The 23014-nt window shown below is 41.6% G+C and overlaps 1 protein-coding gene across 8 annotated transcripts in view; it reads right to left on the bottom strand.

Annotated features, from left to right (window-relative positions):
- The window catches only part of ERG (ETS transcription factor ERG), a 297697-nt gene that overhangs the window by 34517 nt on the left and 240166 nt on the right, over positions 1 to 23014 (bottom strand). For all 8 annotated transcript variants that reach the window (XM_032174500.1, XM_058427799.1, XM_058427798.1 and 5 more), the window contains 3 exons: positions 22194 to 22345; positions 2041 to 2244; positions 1113 to 1193 (listed from right to left, as the gene is read on the bottom strand). In XM_032174500.1, coding sequence (XP_032030391.1) covers positions 1113 to 1193; positions 2041 to 2244; positions 22194 to 22345 — 437 coding nt within the window. The remainder of the gene's footprint in view (positions 1 to 1112; positions 1194 to 2040; positions 2245 to 22193; positions 22346 to 23014) is intronic.

The raw sequence follows: 23014 nt of genomic DNA, 5'->3' as shown, positions 1-23014 counted from the left end.
TTATTGAAAAAGTGTACTACCAACTCGAAGCAGGTTTTTTAAAACTTCAGATTAAAAAGACAATGTGTTGGATATAGAAGACCATGATAAATGAGCAATTTCATTGTACTACTCAAACCGGGACTCACTCACATTTTATATTTTAAAATAAAATGGTAGATATTGGGAAAATGGCTGTATTTCTATGTGAGGGCTGATCGTGAGTTAACTGGCTGACTTGCAAGGCTTCCTGGCACTTCCTGTCTCCCTCCCTAGCCCAAGTGATTGTGGAGGGTCCCTGCAGCTAGCAGAGTGGGGTGAGCAGCCGGTGGCCATGCTTCCGGAACTCTCTCCATCAGGAAGGAGCAGATGGACGTGAACCAGGAACACATTCATCCACAGAAAACCCAGCCTCTGCTGTGAGCGGGGGGCGAGGGAGGAAGGTTAGCCAGGATGAGGCATGGTGTTAAACCCTACTTAGGCTCAGGCAAAATAAATACATAAATAAGTCAAATGTAGAGTCAATGGTTAGAGATAGAAAACAGGCATTTGGTTAGTGACTAATTTCATATTCTCCAAAATTATAGCAGAGGTTTCCTCCGAACAAAAGCTCTCAAAATGTTACAGAAATTCCCTCCTGCCTTTTGCAAACATACAAAGTCTGTAGGAAAACAAATCAAATAGCCTAAAAGTTTATGGGAAAGGAAAAAGAAAATTCCAACTTATCCTAGCAAATATTTCTTTAAGAATAAAAATGAAAAAAATTAAAGGAGGCTGCTAAGGGCTCTTTTATATCGAACATGCTTTTAGTGTCTACAGAGTCAGCACAGCGAATATATTGGGATGACCAGAAGAAGATTGTAATCCGGCAAATGTGAACTAAAGTTATGGCTAAAGGCAAATTCTGCACGTCTCCTGGTTAAAAAGGAACCCTTTGATAATCAAAGTGGGGTGCTTGGGAAGCACTCAGAAAACCAAAGGGCTTCACCTTCCTTTAGGCTGTGGTACCTCCTAAGTATCGGAAAGTATTCTGAATCATCTACGTGCGTTCTGTCTGGTTTCCCATGAAAGCATGCAACCTGTACGTAAGACCCTATGCTCTTGCTGGGAGGCAGGGGCGGGGCCAGCATTACCTGTGTTTCTAGCATGCATTAACCGTGGAGAGTTTTGTAAGGCTTTATCAACATCATCTGAAGTCAAATGTGGAAGAGGAGCTACAAAACAAAACAAAAAGCGACATCAAAATGAAAAAAAAGAGAGAGAGAGAGAGAGAATTACCTTTCTTACAAAAAAAAGAAAAAGAAAGAAAGAAAACCGTTCCCCCACTCCCACACTAACATCACGGGCAGCTTATAACCATTTCCATCAACCTGCTACTTGTTAGCATGTTAAAACCTACATGGGGGCCCATCTTTAATTCAGGGAAGAAGTGGTTGGGATGCCAGGCAAAGCAATGGAGGAGAATGTACTCCAGCTCCCTGTCTGTCACACTACTTCCTTCTCACCATGCTGGACGTTGTAGAAATTAAAGCATGCAGCAAACATTCTGGATTCATGCCAACATGCCATCCCTTTCTGTCAGGTTAAGCCGAATCACATGACACAAAGTGAAAACTTCCCTTGATCTGTGCTCAGGTTAGAATATAAAGTGGGGCTTCACGTAGCTTTAGGGAGAATAATCCCCCTAATTCCTAAGAAAGAGGAGCCTTAATGACTGTATTTCGATTTGGGGTATCATGGAGAGTTAACCAATGTGTGACCAGTTAACGCTTCCTTTCCCTTTGACATTCCATCTTCTTGGTCGCAGGACCCTGGAGGAGGCAGCTGAGTGTGGAAGTGAATTTTGGCTTCTGAGAGCGCTGACTACTTCTCATCAGGTGATGTGGCCAGGGTGTTGTTTCCCTAAGGCATCACATACCAAGCGTGTGGTTCCCTCGGATCCCCAGTGGGAACTGGGCGAGGGCAGGAGGATGCTGTCGACACACCTGTTTGAACCCTCTGAAGCTCAGGTCATAAGAACCATAGCCACAGCCATCTGTCCTTGGAGGAAGGGGAGCTTACTCTCTCTGAGGTAGTGGAGATGTGAGAGAAGGATGTCAGCGTTGTAGCTGGGGGTGAGCCTCTGGAAGTCGTCCTTGGTCATCTTGCACAGCTCCTTCCCGTCGATGTTCTGGAATAACAAGATGTTGACGTCTGGAAGGCCATATTCTTTCACCGCCCACTCCAGCCACTGCCGCACATGGTCTGTACTCCATAGCGTAGGATCTGAAAGGGGTGGGAACACACTCAGTCAATTCCTGAAGCCAGGTGTCTGCATCTTGGGGCAGATCCCCATCCACGCGGGATTTCTGACCAGCTGCCTTCCACAAGCACAGCCTCCAGCCAGCCTCCCTGGTTACCCAGGAGAACATCTTGGGGGAAAGACAAAAGCTGCCTCACATCCATAGATCATTGTCTTTAAAGTGAATAGTTCTGGAATCTTGGGATTAGTCACATCACATGCCCTCTTTTTTCTCAATCTAAAGTTTCCTGTAGGCATAAGATTTTAAAAATTCTTTTTTCTCATTTATGTTCCATTTTATTTATTCATTTTAAAATGAGTAAGAAGAAGAGGAAACTTCCTTTCCTTAGAAAACTACTGGTATATTTATATGGAAATAAGAGTAAGCAACACATATCAGGAAGGTGCTAATTACGGATCACAACAACAACAGAAATAATAATAACAGTATTTATGCAAAATACTGAAAAATACTGACCACAGAATCGGAAATGAAATATAGATACACCAAGACTCCAGCCCCTCCTATGAGCCAGCGTTCCTCACAGAGAGCTGTCAGTTCCAGACTTTTCCTGCAGGGTGTTTGGTTTTGCAATTAACCAGCACCTGCAGGAGTGGGGTTGGTGAGTGGTTTTTGCATTCCACAGCTGGCCATGGCGAGCACAAATACCCCAAGGGATGCAGGCTACGTCGTCACACTTCACTGCCACCTATGGGACAGGCAGAGCAGGGCCCTGGGGAGAAGGAGCAGGTGATCTCCAACAGAAACGCCAGCCGGGATGTCCTGTGGTAAACACCCTCAGTGGTAGGATCTTTAGAGTGTGGTAAATGGGGCGGCTGCTCCCTTGGGCCCCGAGCCCTGAGAGACACATGGGCAGAGAGTTGCAGTCCTGAGTTCTAATCCCAGCATTTCTCCACTTTCTGGACCTTGCTGTGGGCAGCTATGTCTCCTTTCTGTGTCTGTCCCACCTGTAAACTAAGAGCACTGATCTCAGCTCCCCGGACGAGCCCTTGGGGGTCAGGCATGCCAGGATGTTTCAAATCCTCTTGAATGAAAGTCAGGTGTGGGAGTCACATTTTAGCTAATACTTTCAGATCCTTGTTTGTTTGGTCCCACTAATATTTTAGGCTACTCAAGAATGGAGCATGTAGTATGCTGCTGCAACACATTTTTAGGTTTACAGAGGTAAACCATAATAATAGTGAGAAACAGCCAGCCAGTCATACGCCCAGAGTTCTCTTCCTCTCCCTCCTTCCCTCTTCCTTCCTTCGCTTCTCCCTCCCTTTCTTCCTTTCAGCTACATACAAGAAAGAAATTATTGCAGGTCCAGTAGAATCTACCCTTCCCATTCCATTCTCCTACTGCAAACACCTATCCTGAAGTTAGTACATGTATCATTCCTATACATATTTTAATATTTTTACCACTTAAACTACATATATTGTTTTGTGTATTTAAAGTTAACATAAACGATATATGATTTGCTATTAGCATTCAATGTTATAATTTCAAGATGTATCCAAGTTAATTCACAAAGATATACTCAATCATTAAGCAGCTCTTAGGCCTCCCCCACGTGATAGTCTCAATTTATTTAGTGAATGTCCCCTGTCCATCTCCATGCATACGCGTGAATGAGTCCACATTGGTCCAGGGCCTGGGGTCCTTTTTGGAATCATCTGGGGAGACTGAAAAACTAGTGATGCCTGGTCTCCCCTGGGAGAGTCTGTTTCAATTAGGCTGGAGGGCAGTTGGGCATCACAGTTGAGAAGAGCTCCCCCAGGTGACTGTAATGAGCAGCCAAGGTTCAGATCATCTTCCCTGGGCCTCACTACTCCAAGCATGGTCCTCCAACAGGGCAGCATCAGCATCACCTGCGAGCTAATTAGAACTGCTGACTGTCAGGCCCCACCCAGACCTGCTGAACCAGAATCTACATTTTCACATGAAACTTGGGGACACGCTGGCCTTGGCTGAGTACCTAGATATGGGATTTCTGAGTTACAGGGCACATCCATTTTCAACTTGACCAGCTAGCATTGGATGTCTACCAACATTTAAACACCCACATTCTCACTTAAAAATCAGTGCGCGGGCAAGGCGCGGTGGCTCACGCCTGTAATCCCAGCACTTTGGGAGGCTGAGGCAGGTGGATCACGAGGTCAGGAGATCGAGACCATCCTGGCTAACACGGTGAAACCCCGTCTCTACTAAAAATAAAAAGAAAATTAGCTGGGCGTGGTGGCGGGCACCTGTAGTCTCAGCTACTTGGGAGGCTGAGGCAGGAGAATGGCATGAACCCAGGAGGTGGAGCTTGCAGTGAGCCGAGATCAGGCCACTGCACTCCAGCCTGAGCGACAGAGTGAGACAAAAAAAAAAAAAATCAGTCAGAACCAAATAAAGGAATTGTTTTGTAGGAGAAATCAACAAAAATCCACGTGATGACAGAACATCCAAACACTTGGAAACATGTTGTTAGTCTGTGAAAACTGAATGTAGATATGGAAGGTTAATGTTATCCAGTTCACTGAACTTCAGATGACTCTTCGTCATTGGCTGAGAATTTGGCTTTCAGAGATAAAATGTTTCTTTTATCGTGACATGTCAGAATTCCTCTTTCTACAAAAATGGATCATACTGAGGTCTTAGGCAAGTTCTCTTTATCTTTGGTTCTGTGCAGAGGACAGTTTGCTCCATCTTCACAGAGAGAAAACCCCCCATCCTACCCAAGTCATTCCCTATAAGCTCCATCCTTTCATGTTAGCCAAACCCACCTTTTTGTTTTGTTTTGCTTTGCTTTTAACAAAATGGGAGGACTATTTTTTTTTTTTAATGTAACAACTGTACTTCCTAGAAATAAGTTCATTCTGGGAATAGATTTTCTTCTCTAAATGGTGGAACTGGATATTCTCAAAATGATACCTAAACATATTGTCTGAAAGCCACTAGGTTCATGTTAAAATGGTGAAAGGAGAAGTTTAATCTCTCTATTATCCCTTGGTGTGCCCCTTAATTGGTTTTGCTCATCAAGCCAAGGGTTATCATGGCCCATTCAGTTTTCCTTTAAGGGAATCAGGTGCAAGACCCCAGAGACAAAGTCCTCAACCAGTATTGTACTTATCTCTACAAGTCTCACTTTGAGTTGGTAAAAGGCTGTTCTGGAGTTCTGCCGATATGAATATAAATTACTACAACCTTTCTGATGAACAACACAACAATACGATACAACAATACAACACAACAATACAATCAAACGTCTTTAAATATGTGCAGATTCCCTGGCTTAAAAATTCCATTTCTAGAAATTTATCCTAAGGAAATAATAGAGGATGTGCGCAATGATTTATTGTCAAGGATGTTCTTTGTAGTGTTGTTTATAATAGCAAAACATTGGAAACACCCTAAATGTCCAGCAAAAGAGAACTAGTTTTGTAATGCATTTAGGAATATTCCTGTGATATTTAGAGACTAAAAATTACACTGTTGAAATATATTTATTGATATGATAAAATGTTCAGAGTAGATTGCATTTTAAAATTTCAAAATATTATTATGATATCATTGTATTTTGCAAAGATATATAAATATCTGCGGAGAAAGAAATTCCGAGAGAGATACAGAAAAATGTGAACTGTTGTCTCTGAGGAAAAGGAGATGGGGAATTTTAGATTTGTCATTTTCACTAAACTATATTTTCTCATTTTTCTATAATAAATATGGAATACTTGTGTCACAAATTATTTATAAAAAATGTATTCTTTATTTTTCAAAACCAAAACATGGTCTTAAAAAGGGCATATATATATATATATATTTAATGTATATTATATATATATACTATATATACCACCTATATATAATATATGTGAAAGTATTTTTATAAAATACTTTAAATACTTTATAAAAAGTATTTTTTAAAAGCATAAAAAATAAAAGTAAAAAAACAAAAAGAAAAGTTAAAAAATAAAAATGAAACTATGCAAAGCATTTTATAAAAAGCATAAAAAATAAAACTACTAAAATACTTTATAAAAATATTTTTATAAAATAATGAAATATATAACATATATAAAATATATACTTACATATATGCTATATATACTACCTATATATAGTATATATGTGAAAGTATTTTTATAAAATTGCTTTCAAGGGTATAAAAAGTTAGTTTCAGTTTCTTTTATATTTTGTTAATATAGATTGCTTCATCTGAAAAGAGTAAAATTACATGAAGTCACAACACTCCCACATCCTTTTAGCATTTGATCTCCACACATCTGCCCTATAAATTTCTAAGCAAACAATGGTGAAAACAAAACATGGCCACTTGGTAGAAGAAATGAGGGCATTCCTTTTCTCCTGTGCACTCGCACCACTCTCCTGCACCCACTCCGGAGGTGTTGCAATAGAGGACAGTTTGCAGGGGAAAAGCCCAGATTCCCCAGCATGAAGCACACAGTCCTTTGTTCCATGGGTGTCATTCCCAACCATTCCCCCTCCACCCTACATTTCCTGAGCCAATGCCTCCATGCCTGTGCCACATGCCACCCACAGCGTGAAGGACTAGCACCTTCTTGTGCCCTCACCTACACTCACCACCTCCTTTGGGCATCTGTCCTAGATGCTCTCACAGAGGAAACACTTAACAAATCTCTGGGCAGTGAAGTGATAACAAGACTGAAGACCTAGTCTCTGCTCACACTGAACTCCACCTCCACTACTTTGGCCAGGCAATGATGCTGCAGCTATAGATGATGGTTTTTAGAGTTCAGGTCAGTGCACTGGGTCCAGGCTGTCAGGTTTTGGCTCTAACCTTTTAACTCCATGGAGAGCCCCAGTAGTCTCTCCAGTCTCCTCCACAGTCCATGGTATCTCAGCAAAGCTTTATGGCTTCTGTCACGCCAGGAATCAAAGAAAGGGGCTCACGAGTTCCTATGAGATTCAGCAGGCCTGTCTTCCTCCTTTCTTGACCCCAACCACACATGTGTAGGAGGAAGGAGAGGGGACTACAGCCTAAGCCCCAGCCGAGGCATCACCTTTGCCTACGTTTAGGTGCAACCTTCTGCCCTGGGTAGGAACACCTCTTGCCTCCAGGTAGCAGCGTGTTTGGAACCTGTCATTTAATTTTATAACTGGACCTCATTTTTCTCTTCTGTAAAACAATGTGAAGAATTTCAGGACCTGAGAAATGACTCAAATAGGATAAGAAATAAGATAGATTTAATTCAAGTAAAAGTCATTAAGCATTGAGCATATGGCTATATGCACCAGTACTATGGAGATTCCAAAGTGTCCAAGACCAAGAGAAACACTAAGGATCCACTGAGAAAGGCAGCTTATGACCACAACCACAAAGCAGAACTAAGACTCTGTGATCAGGCCGGGCGTGGTGGCTCACATCTGTAATCCCAGCTCTTTGGGAGGCCAAGGAGGTTTGATCACCTGAGGTCAAGGGTTTGAGACCAGCCTGACCAACATGGAGAAACCTCATCTCTACTAAAAATACAAAATTAGCTGGGCGTAGTGGCGCATGCCTGTAATCCCAGCTACTCAGGAGGCTGAGGCAGGAGAATTGCTTGAATCCAGGAGGCAGAAGTTGCGATAAGCCGAGATTGCCCCATTGCACTCCAGAAGCCTGGGCAACAAGAGCGAAACTCCGTCCCAAAAAAAAAAAAAAAAAAAAAAGACTTCGTGATCCAAGCAGGAAGTGGAAGTGCAGAGAGGTAGCACCAACCAGGAAAAATGGGAAAGGCTTACCAGGAGAGTGAGCTTGGATTAACAGCAAGGATTTTGACAGAAGTAGAGAGAAGCTCTTTGGTTTAGGGGAACCACTTAGCCCAGCCTCATCCGACATGGGCATGAAATATCTGACATGTTTAAGAAGAAGGGAGAAATTTGGTGTGGCTGCAGTGGAGGATTTCAGAGAGAGCACAGCAACATACGAGGATGGGGATGAAAGTTGGGCTCAGATCAACAAGGCCCTTGAGTCTTGCTAACAGGGTTGGATTTTCATTTCTAGAGATTTCAGAGTAACTGAAAATTTCTAAGAAATTTTTAAAAATCTTAAATAACACCAATCACAGAAAACTTGGTGATGAAAATAAAAGGTTTTATTGGGAATCCAAATACCCACATTTGGATTCTTATTCAACCATTTACTAGACATAAACGTCAACCTCTCTGGAATTTGTTTTATATTTTTCTGTGGGTAATTAAATGAAATGTTAGGGGAATAGAAAAGTAAATGAGATAATGGATGTGAAAGCACTTTGCCAACAATAACATACTGCAAAAAAAGAATGCATCCACACACTCGATTTTGCATTGCAAACTCTGCTAAAATGGAATAAGAACAAAATCTATTATCATAGGGGCAGCCTCCTCCTTAAGACACAAAAGTCCAATTTATGATTCTATTTTAAGAAACTTTTGGAGGTGCTTCTGTCAGATGAATCATAAGCCATTGAAGATAAGTTGTTCATTTTCAGCCTTCCATTCCAATTGTTTTGAAAACATCTGTGTCATCATTCTACATTTCATGGACACCAAAATGGTAAACTGTCATGGCACAGGCTAAACAGGAGAAGCCATCACTCTCTGAAGCCTCTTATTTGTATCTTAAGTTACATGGTTATTATGAAATCTACTTTGGTAAATTGGAATTTAAAAAATAAATAAAAGTAAACCATTACACACAGAGTTCTGGAGTTGTACTGTTAATGTACTCTGTATGTGGAGTGGGAGTGGGGGTATAAGCAGTGGGAGGGAGGGAGGAAAGCTGACATTTAAAAAATATATTTCCATGAAACAGGATTCTGACCTAGTAGAGTTCCACTATTGCCAGGAAAATATTGAGTAGATATTTAAATCAGGCAAAGGGGTACTGCATTGCCAAAGACATACTGTGCCTTTGTGAAACAAAATGCCTCACACAGGCAAACATCCTATTTCAGAGGCCCCTCCAGAGAAATGAATAAAGTAAGATTAAATAAAAGCCAAACTGGTGATAATGAAACTCCTGAATGTTATTTTTCTTAAATAATACCAATGTAAAATCTTGGCCTCCCAAAAGAAAAAAATTACTCTTGGTTATGAAAAAAACATCAAAAAATAAAAACTAAAATGTACCTCTAAGCCATATCACAAGCCTAGTGAGGTGTTTGTTTATAAATTCAGGCCCTGGGCAAGTCAGCCAATCTGCTGTCCAAGACACTCATAAGCCTGCAAAAATAAGATTTAACATCTTGCATCCTCAGGAGGACAGAAATTACGTTTATAAAGCAGGCCCAATAGAGAGAACTGGCTTAAATTTGAGCAATGATTCATTCCATCACAAATGGAAACTTGATCTCAAATAAAGAGCCTATCTCAAGACTGTTTCTGAGCCTTTTAAATTTCTAACTTATATGTAGAGTTCATTTATTGTTCTGGTATTGATTTCTAGTTTTATTGCACGTTGGCCAGTGAATAGAGTCTATATGAAATTAACATTTTATTTTATTTTATTTTTTTGAGATGGTGTCTCGCTCTGTCACCTAGGCTGGAGAGCAGTGGCATGATCTGGGCTCACTGCAACCTCTGCCTCCTGGGTTCAAGTGCCTCAGCCTCCCGAGTAGCTGGGATTACAGGCACCCGCCACCATCCCCAGCTAATTTTTGTATTTTTAATAGAGACGGGGTTTCACTATGTTGTCCAGGCTGATCTCGAACTCCTGACCTTAGGTGATCCACCCACCTTCGCCTCCCAAAGTGCTGGGATTACAGGCATGAGCCACCATGCCCAGCTGAAATTAGCTTTTTAAAAAGTTCCGGTTTGTTACTCCTTTGGTGGCCTAGTGCATGGTCAATTTTTATAAATGTTCCTTGATTGCTTAAGAAATGCATATTCTCTAATTTGGGAGTACAGAGTTCTAGAAAAAAACCCTTGGTAGGGTATATTTAATTTTAATGTCACTGACCTATCAATTACAGAGAAATGCAAATTAAAATATCTCACTAAATTGGACTTGACTATTTCTTTTTGCAGTTCATTACATATTTCAAGGCTATGTTATTAGGTACATATAAGTTTATCATTATTATATATTTTTCATGAATTTGACCTTTTTTCACTATGTAATGACCCTCAATTATCTCCAGTTATGCTTTCTGCCTGAAAGTATATTTTGTCTGCTTTCTATTTCTATTTTTGTCAGCTTTTTTAAAACTCAATTTTGACTAGCATATCTTATTCTGTCAACTCTCAATCTTTGTTTGTGCAAGATGTTTTTGTAAACAACCCATAACTGATTGTGGACTATTTTTTAGTCTAGTCTATCACTCTCTGTCTTTAATGGCAAATTTGGTCCATCTACACTTATTATTACTGATCTATCTGATTTTTACTGTCTTATTTTGTGCTTTATGTTAAACTTTCTTAGTCCATTCTCTATTTCTCCTTTCCAAGTGTCTAATCAGATAGATCTACTTTTCTTCATTCACTTGTTTTTCTTTGTTTCTGTATTGGTTTGGCTCTTTGACATTCTAGTTCTCTTTCTTGTTAATCTTTAAACAAAATCTAAGTTTAATCACCAGTAATTTAGAAAGCTTATACTTGAATCATTAATCTCTGATTTTACACGACAAATGTTCCCTCGTATTTTTACTCCATTGAATTTTCTACTCCCTACTTAGGAGGCTGTGGTTGTAATTTTACAGCCATTTCTTTCTAGATCTACCCTCACCTGAATCAATTTCATTGCTCCCATTTCCTTCCTGTATCTCACTCCCTTCTTCTAGGATCCATTTTTTAAATTAAATCTTTTGTTATTATCTGAAGTGAGGTTCAATTAGCAACAAACTCTCTTTTTGACTCCTTCTTTTATGTTCTTCCTTAATATTTAAAAAGTTTATTTATTTTGTACTCTTTATCCAATACTTTAATTATTTAACCTTCTTGAGGGTTTAATCATGTTCGTTGTTTCTGTTAAATCTTGGTTGGGGGAGATCTCTCTTCAGCTATTTTTTTTGTAATTTGCGGGTGGCAGAGTCATCTTTAGAGGGTCTCTATCTGCAGGAATTCGGTACAGCATAGGTTGAAGACATGTCTCTCCATGAAGATTTTGTATTTACTTCTGCCAGGTTTCCCAGATTATCACTAGCCCATGACCATTTTTCTGTATTAATTTCTCAGCCTTAGAGTTCCTGGCACACACTGTTGTATGTATGGGGTGGGGACTCAGCTAATGACAGGCTCAGTTCCAATTCCCTGCTTTGTGCAAACTCAAGATTTCATTCCTTGCCCCTAGTTGACCTTTAAAACCCAAATCTCTGCATTATAGCAACCTAGGACAACCAGATGTCAACATAAGAATGTGCTGCTCTGCTGTATTCTCACTTTTTTCCTTATTTTAGTCCCTAAGTAGTTCATTGACTTTCTTCCCAGTTCAGCTGTGCATTTAAAAGGATATTAAACTCTATGCAGCAATTCCAGGTGTTTTGCAAAAGGAATGTTTTTCAGGTCCTTTTATAGTAACCTCTCTATTTTACTAGAACCAAGAGCCCTCTCTGCATACTTTTTACCTATTTACTTTGCATAGTTTTCATTTTTAATGCAGCTATCATCCTGACTCATGTTATGCTTTACTTCATTCATTTATTAATCATCAAAAATTACTTATATGAATTGTATAATCCTCTATGAAAGATTCAAAAATGGCAAGAAAGAGTGCCTGTCCTCTACTTGTTTGAGAATCTACCATTCTGTGTATTTTATTTAAAAATACATCACTAAATTATTTTTGTTAGGCTCTAAACATAGCTTTGTCATTCTGACACACTGGTTTATTTCTCTGGATGGAACCATTCTCAACTAATCATCTTGTTTTTGGATAATGATCGTTATTGTTCTTTCTTTTGTTGTTGTTGCCTCCCGTTAGTTATTCCATGACAACATTGTGTGTGTTCATCATGTTTTAGAAATGCAAGGGCTTGTTCCACGTAAAGGTTTCTCCCTGCCTGGGTTTTCTTTCTTTGTCTTCTCTTTAAATGTTGCTATCCCCAGAGTTTCATCCTTGGTCTACCCCTCTCCTCTTTCCATAGATATCTTTGGGCATTCTTATTTGCTCTCGTGTTTGAACTACAACATGAACGCTATATTATTTTCCTAGGGCTGCCGTAACCAAATACCACAAAATGTGAAATGTGTGGTTTAGAAACAACAGAAATTCATCGTCTCGTAGCTCTGGAGGATCAAAATCTGAAATCAAGGTATCAGCAAGGCCTTGCTCCATCCGAGACTGTGGATAAAATCTGTCCTTGGCTCTTCTAGCTTCTGGTGCTGTCCAGCAATTGAATGTTCCATTGCTCGCAGTTCCATCAGTCCAACCTCTGCCTGTCTTCACATGGAGTTCTCCCTCTGTGTTTCCATATCATCTCCCTCTGTGTGTGTCTATGTCCAAATTTCTCCTTTGTGTAAGGACATCAGACATTTTATTAGGCCCACCCTAATGACCTCATCTTAACTTGATTAAATCTGCAAAACCTCTATTTCCAAATAAGGTCACATTCTAAGGAACTGGGGGTTGGGACTTCAGCATATCTTGTGAGAGAGGCACAATTTAACCTGTAACAGGCAGCTGTGTCTGCCAGTCTATATCTTGAGTCCCCAGGGCGCTCCCGCAGTTTCCAGACCCAAATATAAACAGAAGAGCTGCACTTTTTATCCCAGGTACTGTTTAAGCATGTCACACATATTGCTGTATTTAATCCATATAACACCACATGAAGTAGGAATTATTATCATCCATATTTTGGTGATGAAAAATCTGAGAAACAGCAAGATTAAGTAGCTTCCCAGATCCCACAGTTAGTACATGGCAGAGTTTAGAACTCAAGTGCTGTGACTCCCGATAAAGGACTTTCCATCCTGAGCTCTAGGCCCACCACACTGCCTGGCAGGTGTCCCAGAAGCATCTTAAACACAAGATGAACCAAACTGAAATCACCTATTTTAAACACTTTTTTTTTGTATATTCATTAACACCTACCCAGCTGCTCATGCTAAATCTAAGCTGTCTTCAATTCCATTCTTTTCTTTGACTTTGAAGAAAAACAGATTACATCATTAGCACTGTAGAAATGTAAAAATTAGCCCTAGGCAACACAGTAGATTATTTTGCAAAATTCCCTCTCCACCTCCTTTATTTACTTAAGTCTTATTTGAAAAGGCTGTTGCAGAATGTCTACAAACAATTTAACAAACATATTCTCTCATCCCATTCCTGTGTTCTCCCCTGGGTATTTTTGTCAGTGCAGCTTAGGAAGAAGAACCCAGACTCTGGAGTCAGAAAGAACTGGGTTCAAATCCTGGCTCTTCAAATGATTGGCTGTGACATCTTTGGCAACTCTCTTAGCGTTCCTAGTTTTAGTTTCTTTACTGTCAAGTGAGAATGATAATGAGTACCTACATGATAGGGTGGTCGCATGATTTAAATGAGATGATACCTTTTCTACAAAGTTCTTGTCCAAGTGCCTGACAACAGTGCATATCAATAGATAGTAGCTGTCATTGCTTTTTAAAAAAATGATTCGATTTCAGCCTCACATGTAACCCAGTGGAGGTTTCCTCAACCACTATTCAGCTGATAACTTTAAAATACATATAATAAACTTTGATGTTAGCATTTCTATTTTAGTGGGTTTTGTTATTTAGTTGTTTGAGCATAGCAGGAATTTAAACAGAAGATTAAAGAAGCATGTCCCATCATATCGACAGAGTGGAAGAGATCCTCGGGTGTGTTCAGGGACGTAACAAAGAAAGATGAAGACACAAGTCATTTCACCAACAGGTTCTAGGCCCGAGAATAGGCTCTGGTCTCACCCAGTTGTGCAAGTGTCCCTGGGAAAGTCATTTGACCTCTCTCAGTCTGGGTTTTCTCATGTTTAAAGGAAGACTGAACTTAGACCACCAAGAATCCTGCAACCCCTGCGAGTCTGCGATTCCCGCTAGTTAGATCTAGATTACCGTTAACTTGATAAATCACATTTACTCTCCTCCACACAGAATCCAAGTGCTGGCTGTGTTGTCTGGTGATTGAGAACAAAAAAGACATGATCACCACCCCACTAAACTTACCATCTAATAAAACAGACAGGCTTATAAATAACTCACGCTAAGAGGATTGGAAACATAATATATCAGCCATCAGGGCTTGGTTGGAGGGTATGTTCTATTACTTGTTATTCACTGGCTTTCAAAGCCCAGAGGGGGCATGTCAATATTTAGGGAGGATCACGTGAAAACTACACAGTCCTCTACTACTCTGAGAACTCAAGATCCCTTCTTTACATGAAAGCAGACTGCCAAAGACTCATGCTAGGTGTCTGTCCTCTACCTGTGCTGAGCTATTCTCTAACGTAACTCAGTGCTCATAGAAGATGTCACAAGAAATAGGCTGTTGAAATGCAGTGCTGCAACTGTGGCAGGAAGATTGTCGATGGTCGGGCCTATGGCCCCAGTGGCCCCAAGGGATCCTTGTTTCAGGATTCTACACTGAGATAAACATTGCCTTCCCTGTGAAACTTCTTTTTTTGAAAGGAAAAATTATTTCCCCAAATAACTCTTTTCATTTTGGCTGCCAGGAAGCTCAAAGCCACACTGGAAACTTAAGTATAGCATCTTGGGCAAGCTTGTGGTCAAAATGGCTGCATTCTTCCCTCACATGCTCTTGGTTTCTCATTTGTATTTTTAACTGCCTTAGCACTGATTCCTAATTTCTATTTGATAAGTTGTTTGGGCACATGCCCATCAGTAGTTTAGTTCACAAGGCATCTCAAATCCTTTGCAGAATATCCATGTTTAAGTAAGTATATACATGCATTTGAGAATACAATATGAAACAAAATAAAGTGTGATAACAAAAGAATTGGTAAGATGTCGTAAGAGGAGTGATTAATCTGCCAGAGGATCAAGCATGGCTCCCTTGACAGGGTGGATTTTGAAGATGTCTGGAAGAATGAGGAAGAACATTCCAGAGAGGGAACCGCAGGGACAAGGACACCAGGTGGTGAAAATACAGCACGTGAGTTGGGGATGTGGCAGAGGAAAATGGCAGAGGCTGCAAAGGGCTTTCGAAATCACATCATCATGGGTATAAGTGAAGCTTTTCTTGATTTGTCCTGTCATACCAATCTCCATTCCTCACATGTTCTGAAACACGGGTCTGAATCACTCACTTGAGCTCTCAATCACACATTCCTCTGTCTGTCAAAAACTACTTACCCCACGTGGGTGGGTCTTAGCTACTTCTGACAGCCTTCGGTCATCTCCTCAGTGAGTAAGAGTAATGGGAACTCAATGAACAATTTCTAATGGAATTGAAAGGTCCTAGCACGGGGGTCTGAGTAAGACACAAATCATGTAGTTTCAGCCACACGTGTTTGGTGGGCAAGAAAAGGTGATTTTAAATCTCATTAGAGCTTTTATTCACGGTGAATGGAACACAGTGAGTTTAATGAACGAATTAATAATGAAGAAAGTGAAGAGATACAGTTAAGAGAAGAATGGGGCTACTCTTTTATCTCTGAGATTACTGATTATCGCAAGGGTCTATGCTGAAAGTGAGTTATTTTAAAAATAGAAGCAGAGGCGTTTGAAAAGCTCAACACTTTAGCACCTATTTTAGGGAATTAAAACAGAAAAAGGGGCCGGGTGCGGTGGCTCACACCTGTAATCCCAGCACTTTGGGAGGCCGAGGTGGGTGGACCACCTGAGGTCAGGAGTTTGAGACCAGCCTTGCCAACATGGTGAAACCCCATCTCTACTACAAATACAAAAATTAGCTGGCTGTGGTGGCAGGCGCCTGAGATCCCAGCTACTCAGGAGGCTGAGGCAGGAGAATTGCTTGAACCCAGGAGACAGAGGTTGCAGTGAGCCATGACCGCACCATTGCACTCCAGCCTGGGCAACAGAGTGAGACTCCATCTCAAAATAAATAAATAAATAATAATAATAGTAATAAAAACAGAAAAAGAGAAGCCTTTCAAAATGCTATAAGCTGCTAAAGCCAGAGGTCCTATTGCATTTTGGTCAGCATTTTGCAACTTTAAGAAGTGAACGGAGCCTGTGCCTTCCTCTTTGTCAGCCACTTGGTTAGCACATCTCCATGTTCACAGCCAACACCTAAAGAGTAACAGTAACTAGCGCGACGAGTGATTCTTCATTTAATTTTTTTTTGGAATGTTAATGTGATACTGTTAGTTATTTCTACCCTTCCTTTTTGTCTACTTGCCTTTTCTAAAAGTGATAAACCATATCTTTGTTAAAAATAATTCAAGTCTATTAAAGTAAAATTCATATCTTCTATCTAGATTGGAACTTTTCAACCTTATTATACATGAAAATTACATATACAATAAGCATGTTAATAATATAAAATCTCCAACCCCACATCCAGGTTTGGAACATTTGGAAGTGTGTGTGTGTGTGTGTGTGTGTGTGTGTGTGTGTGTGTCTGGGAAAGGGTCTCACTCTGGCTTCCTGGTGAGAGTGAAGTGATGCAATCATGGTTCACTGCAGCCTCAAACTTCTGGGCTCAAAGAATCCTCCTGCCTCAGCCTCCCAAATAGCTGGGACTACAGGAACCACCACTACACCTGGCTAATGTTAAAATTTTTTGTAGAGATGGGGTCCCACTATGTTGTCCAGGCTGGTCTTGAACTCCTTGGCCTCCCAAAGTGCTGGGATTACAGGTGTAAGCCACTGTGACTGGCAGGAAATGTGTATTTTTAATCACAAATTTTCCAGGTAATCTTGATGCAAGTGGTTCTGACCATACTTTGAAAAATACTTTCTAGGCCAGGCATGGTGGCTCATGCCTGTAATCCCAGCACTTTGGGAGGCCGAGGTGGGCAGATCACCTGAGGTCAGGAGCTTAAGACCAGCCTGGGAAAAATGGCGAAACCCCATCTCTACTAAAAATACAAAAATTAGCCTGGCGTGGTGGCGGGCGCCTGTAATCCCAGCTATTCAGGAGGCTGAGGCAGGAGAATCACTTGAACCTGGGAGGCAGAGGTTGCAGTGAGCTGAGATCGTGCCATTGCAATTCAGTCTGGGGAACAAGAGCGAGACTTTGTCTCAAAAAAAAAAAAAAAAAGGAAAAGAAAAAAACACTTTCTAGTCAACCTCCAAATTAAGCTCGGCCAAAAAAGAGCCATGTAACCAGCATGGGGGATGTCACACTTGTCAGGCCCCTCTTATTACAACTGGTTTCACTGAACGACACTTGGGTCTACAACAATGTAAGAAACTGCCCGGCCCTATGAGAGATCCACCTAGATTTATAGATACGTGCACCAAATACGTAGATAAAAACCAGAGATGTGAATTATGGCCTAACCAGTACCCTTGGGGAAGGCACAATCGACAGTCTTGCCAGAACAACAGGCACAAACCAGGGCTGCCCAGAATGCCTGGTGGCGCTACTGGTTGAACGCTTTGCTCATGACTCCCCCTATCTTCCTTAGGACAAACAGAGGAACGCATCTTCCTCCAGACTCAGAATTAATAGCTGGACTGTCTTTTCACATTTGCTTTCTTTTTTTACTGTGGACACTGAGTTATCCCTTTCACACTGCCTGATGATACCTCGAAGCCAAGTAACACCTACCTTTTGCAATTCTGCAATATTTAAAAGTTGCAATTAAAAATACACACACACACACACACACACACACACACAGAGGTGTGTGTAAACCTCACTCCTGGTTTTACTCTCTGTTCAATTCTTACTTTAGTCCATACTCCACATTCCTTTATTTTTAAAAAGTGGATTCTACTGTGCACTTTCATATGTATCTATGTGAGCTTTCTTAAATCTGTTCTGAAATAGGAGGCAGTGTAAATATATCAAGTGGCAGTCTACATTCATTAATTAGGGACATTTTCTAGTTGACACTTTCTTATGGGCCTTTTTTTTTTTTGACACTTTTTTTATGGGCTTCTTTATTAACTCAAGATCATGAGTCTCAAAACCAGGGTTGAGGGAATCACTTCTCAAAACTGGGTTCCACATACCAGAACCCAATCTGAACATGGACAAAGCCCCCCAGCTCCTCTGTGGTTTTATCTCTCAGTCTCCATACAGTACAAATGTTCTCATCAGTGTTTATTAGGACCACTGTTACCTCTAGTGTGTAAACATCGGCATGGATTGATGATGGCACAAGTGTTTGGGAATAACTGATGTTTTTTTTCATTCAGCTATCCGTATGATTTGCATTAGTGCCAAGCAACGTCTCTAAGTAGTAAGGTCTATGTGAACCACTCAGGACCAGGTCTGGAGAATTCTTTTTGCATACATGGGGTACTCCATGCCCCAAATCTGCCTTAGTGAGGTACCTGGATACCATGGGGATGGATACAGCAGCTGGTACAGCTGCCTGAGGTCCTGCAACCTCATGGCCACATTGGAAAATTGTCCAGATTGTGCAATGAAGCTGTGTGTATGTGTGTGTGTGTGTTCATCTCTGTGTGTGTATGAGCACACATACATGAAGCTTGACCAATAACTGAAAGACTCACAACTTGCAAAATCAGCCACAACCAGCTCTCTTACAAACACTATTAACTGAATAACTGCCTACGCTGGCGTGAAGCAACTGAAGGAGGGAAGAGCTGAAGAGAAGAGTACTTTGCTCCAAAGAAAGGAAACAGCCTTTACATCAAAGCTTACTATAAGCCAATTTGCAGAGCTATCCTTGCATCCATACAGCTAATATTTGATGAGCACCTACTATGTATAAAAAATCCTGGGTGCTCTGACTTCAGTTGATTCTCTGTTCTCTCCCCCACACAAATATCTCTCTTATTTTCTAAACACTTTCCTTAGTGTAGAAAGACTCAAGTCTGGCCCTACTGAAAAGGATATTTATGACCTCAAAGCATATTGATGACCTCATGGAAATACAGCCTCACCAGTTAGAAGATGGTACCAGGCATTACCTCTTACGTCTGTGATTCAATGAGGAATCAAGCAAGGAATCTTCAGTGCAGGCCCCCTCAGATGGATTCTCTCATCTTTGAGATCTAAACACTTTGTTTTGTCTCCTTTGAAGAAATTATATTCTTAAGGAGGAGGGCAAAGGGTGAGATGGGTTAGGGGGCTTCCTCTGGGTGTCTACCTCACTTTGTTCATGCCCAGCCGGTGTCTGGGCAACACACCCCTGCCCTCCCGCCTCTCCTCCAGGCACATCCCAGCCCTCAAGTTTTTCTTGCGTGCCACACATCTGGAGTGGGCACCTGGGGCATTTGTGTTTCTATTTTTCCCACCCAACAGGAACAGCCCCCTGTTCCGAGGCACAGCAGCAAGTGAGGCAGTCTCAGGCATTCAGGTGCATTGTCAAGATCAAACCAAATGCAAGGCCTCTGTACCTGTCCACTGCCTTTCAGTAAATACTAAGGACAGTTTTCTTCCTTTCATAATCTACCATCAGTGTCTCCTATAAGTCTTAAAAAATGCTTTGAAATCAGGCACAACCCCAAAGGATGGTCCCTTTCACACCCTACTGCATCAATCCAGCTTCATGTGTTTGCTGAAAGTCACACGGTGACAAATCTAAGCTGAAACCCAGGATACAAATCCAGGCCAGATGTTTTGCGAAGTACTCTGCACTCCTGAACTCTTCTGTCTAGAAGGTGACAGAAGCTCACCGGGCGTGATCCAACTCAGGTAAAGGGAAAATCACGCCACGGAGGGAATCTAACCTGTTTGCCATTACACTTCGCAGACATTAATTTAGGTGACCCCAGGAGCAAGGGAGAATTGAGTTTGTGCAGATTTCACCCATGCATACCCTTGGCTACTTTGCCAACAAGGAGTAACTTGTACAGTGCAGCTCAGTGGTGAGGTGTCCGTTCATCCATTCTCCACCTCCCTTAATAGTCACTGAGCACCTCCCACTTACCAGGCACTGCAACTGGCCCTGGAGATAGGGCCTTTGTGAGGCTTACGTTCTACTCAGGGAAGAGGATAATAAGAAAACTTTTAATTTTTTTATTTTTATTTTTTTGAGACGGAGTCTTGCTCTTGTAGCCCAGGCTGGAGTGCAATGGCACAATCTTGGCTGACTGCAACCTCTGCCTCCCTGGTTCAAGCAATTCTCCTGCCTCAGGCTCCCAAAGTGCTGGGATTACAGGTGTAAGCCACCACGGCTGGCCAATAAGAAAACTTTTACGTAAACATGCAATATAATGGCAGATGGGAATGAATGAAATCAAGAAAAATCAGGCCAACAGGAGACTGGCAGTCACAGGTGGAGACGAGAGCAATTCTAGACGAAAGTGCTCAGGATCGGCCTCCCTGAGACCATGACACTGGCATGGATACTTAGTGAAGGAAAATGATATTGAACTACCTGGAATCAACGGTTTCAGGCTGAGCTGATGCCAAATTCAAATCCCTGAGGCGGGACCGCAGGGTGACCAGATGGCTTAAACGAGTAACAGGAGGGAACCCACAGAAATTTCATCAAGTTCGACACTGGTAACCTGTGTATGGTGACTGGAGGTGCTAACCTAGGAAGAATTGGTGTGATCACCAACAGAGAGAGGCACCCTGGATCTTTTGACGTGGTTCACGTGAAAGATGCCAATGGCAACAGCTTTGCCACTCGACTTTCCAACATTTTTGTTATTGGCAAGGGCAACAAACCATGGATTTCTCTTCCCCGAGGAAAGGGTATCCGCCTCACCATTGCTGAAGAGAGAGACAAAAGACTGGCGGCCAAACAGAGCAGTGGGTGAAATGGGTCCCTGGGTGACATGTCAGATCTTTGTACGTAATTAAAAATACTGTGGCAGGATTAATAGCAAAAAAAAAAAAAAAAAAAAGAAAAAGAAATTGCTGTAAGCAGCTGAGATTTAATCCAATGCCAACAGGCAGAGACTAAAGGAGTAAGGCAGACCTGCCTGAGTCCTAACTTGGCCTCTTATTAGCCAAATGCCCTTGGAAAAGTTGGTGGACCTCTCTGAACTTCATCTTCCTCATCAGGGAAATCATAAGAAAGATGCCCATTTGCAAAGATTGCTTGAGATCATGTTTCTAAAGCATTTATCCAAATGCCTCCTGTAGGGTAAGGGTTCACTGACTGGTGACTGTTGCTGTTGTTCTTATATTGCTGGTTTTATGTAGCATGTATCCTCTGAGGAGCTTTAAGTCATTTTTTCTATTACCTTTAGTTTGGCTAAATAAATAAGTTCTTGGCATGTCTTTCAAGTTCAAGAACTATTCCTTTGGGTTGGTTTTGAATTATGTTTGTGGTAAAGAGTTACTCTGGTTATTGGAATCTGTATTACAGGCCAGTGATAGCTGGAATTTTAGATGTTTAAGAACACGTAAGACAGCAATATAATATATGGTTCCCAAATGTTTATTTTGCCAGATAAGAGAATTTTAAAAACAAACAAGCCTATCATCTATCATAAATAGCACCTCATGAAGGATAAGATATTTGGCACAATAATCTCCAACAAGGGGCAATTCCTCCCTAGAAAAGTCACCTTTCATAGACATATACACACGTGTGCATATGTGTGCGTGCATAAGCAAGACTGCGTGTTTGCCTGGACATCCTCTTTCTCTCTCTCTCTCCATATGTAGCGTGTGTGTGTCTTTTTCTCCACGTGGCAAAATAAAGAGCTGGGGCTACATATTGCTGTCTCACATATTTTTTAAATACTTGTATTTTTAAATCCAAGTGTATTTTTCTCGCTTTGCTGTCGATCCGTGAGCATGTCCCCATACACAGACCTCTGCCAGCTCCCATTTACAAGCCATGCTCTGGACAAAGGAGATGTGATCAACACCACAGGTCGGGGAGAAGAGCTCCCTGAGGCTCAGCCTAGCCTTGGGGAAGTTGTGATCTGCTGAGGGCAGTGAAGCTGTGGGCACCTGACCTGCTGGCACGATAACTCTGCGCTCGTTCGTGGTCATGTTTGGGGGTGGCATGTGCTTCTCCTCCATGTAGCTGCCGTAGTTCATCCCGACAGTGTCTGGGCTGCCCACCATCTTCCCGCCTTTGGCCACACTGCATTCATCAGGAGAGTTCCTGGAGGAGAAGAAGAAATGGTCTTCCATTACAACGGCAACCAAAGAGCATGTCTCCATCGACCTTTCCCAGTACACAGAGAGAACCAAAGAAGGGCAAGGCGGAGAGACTGGGGGAGAAGGGACAAATGTGAAAAGCCAAATACAGGCGGGGTGCTGTGGCTCACACCTGTAATCCCAACACTTTGGGATGCCGAGGCGGGCAGATCATGAGGTCAAGAGATCTAGACCATCCTGGCCAACATGGTGAAACCCCGTCTTTACTAAAAATACAAAAATCTGGGCGTGGTGGCATATGCCTGTAGTCCCAGCTACTCGGGAGGCTGAGGCAGGAGAATCGCTTAACCCGGGAGGTGGAGGTTGCAGTGAGCTGAGATTGTACCACTGCATTCCAGACTGGCGACAGAGCAAGATTCCATCTCAAAAAAAAAAAAAAAAAAAAAAAGGAAAGCCAAATACAGTGCCTTGCCTTCTGTCCTCCCAAAATGCATATTTTGAATCCCTAGCTCCCAATGTGAGGTATTAGGAGAGAGAGCCTTTGGGAGGTAATTTCAGTTTGATGGGAGGTAATTTCAGTTTGATGAGGTCATGAGGGTAGAGTCTCATGATGGGATTAGTGCCCTTATTAGAAGAGAAAGAGACCAGAGCGCTCTCTCTCTCTCTGCCATGT

This window comes from Hylobates moloch, unplaced genomic scaffold (genome assembly GCF_009828535.3).
Source record: "Hylobates moloch isolate HMO894 unplaced genomic scaffold, HMol_V3 SCAFFOLD_14, whole genome shotgun sequence".
NCBI classification, from domain to species: Eukaryota; Metazoa; Chordata; class Mammalia; order Primates; family Hylobatidae; genus Hylobates; species Hylobates moloch.
Note: the sequence above shows the minus strand (reverse complement) of the source record. Positions and strands in the feature narration are given on the sequence as shown.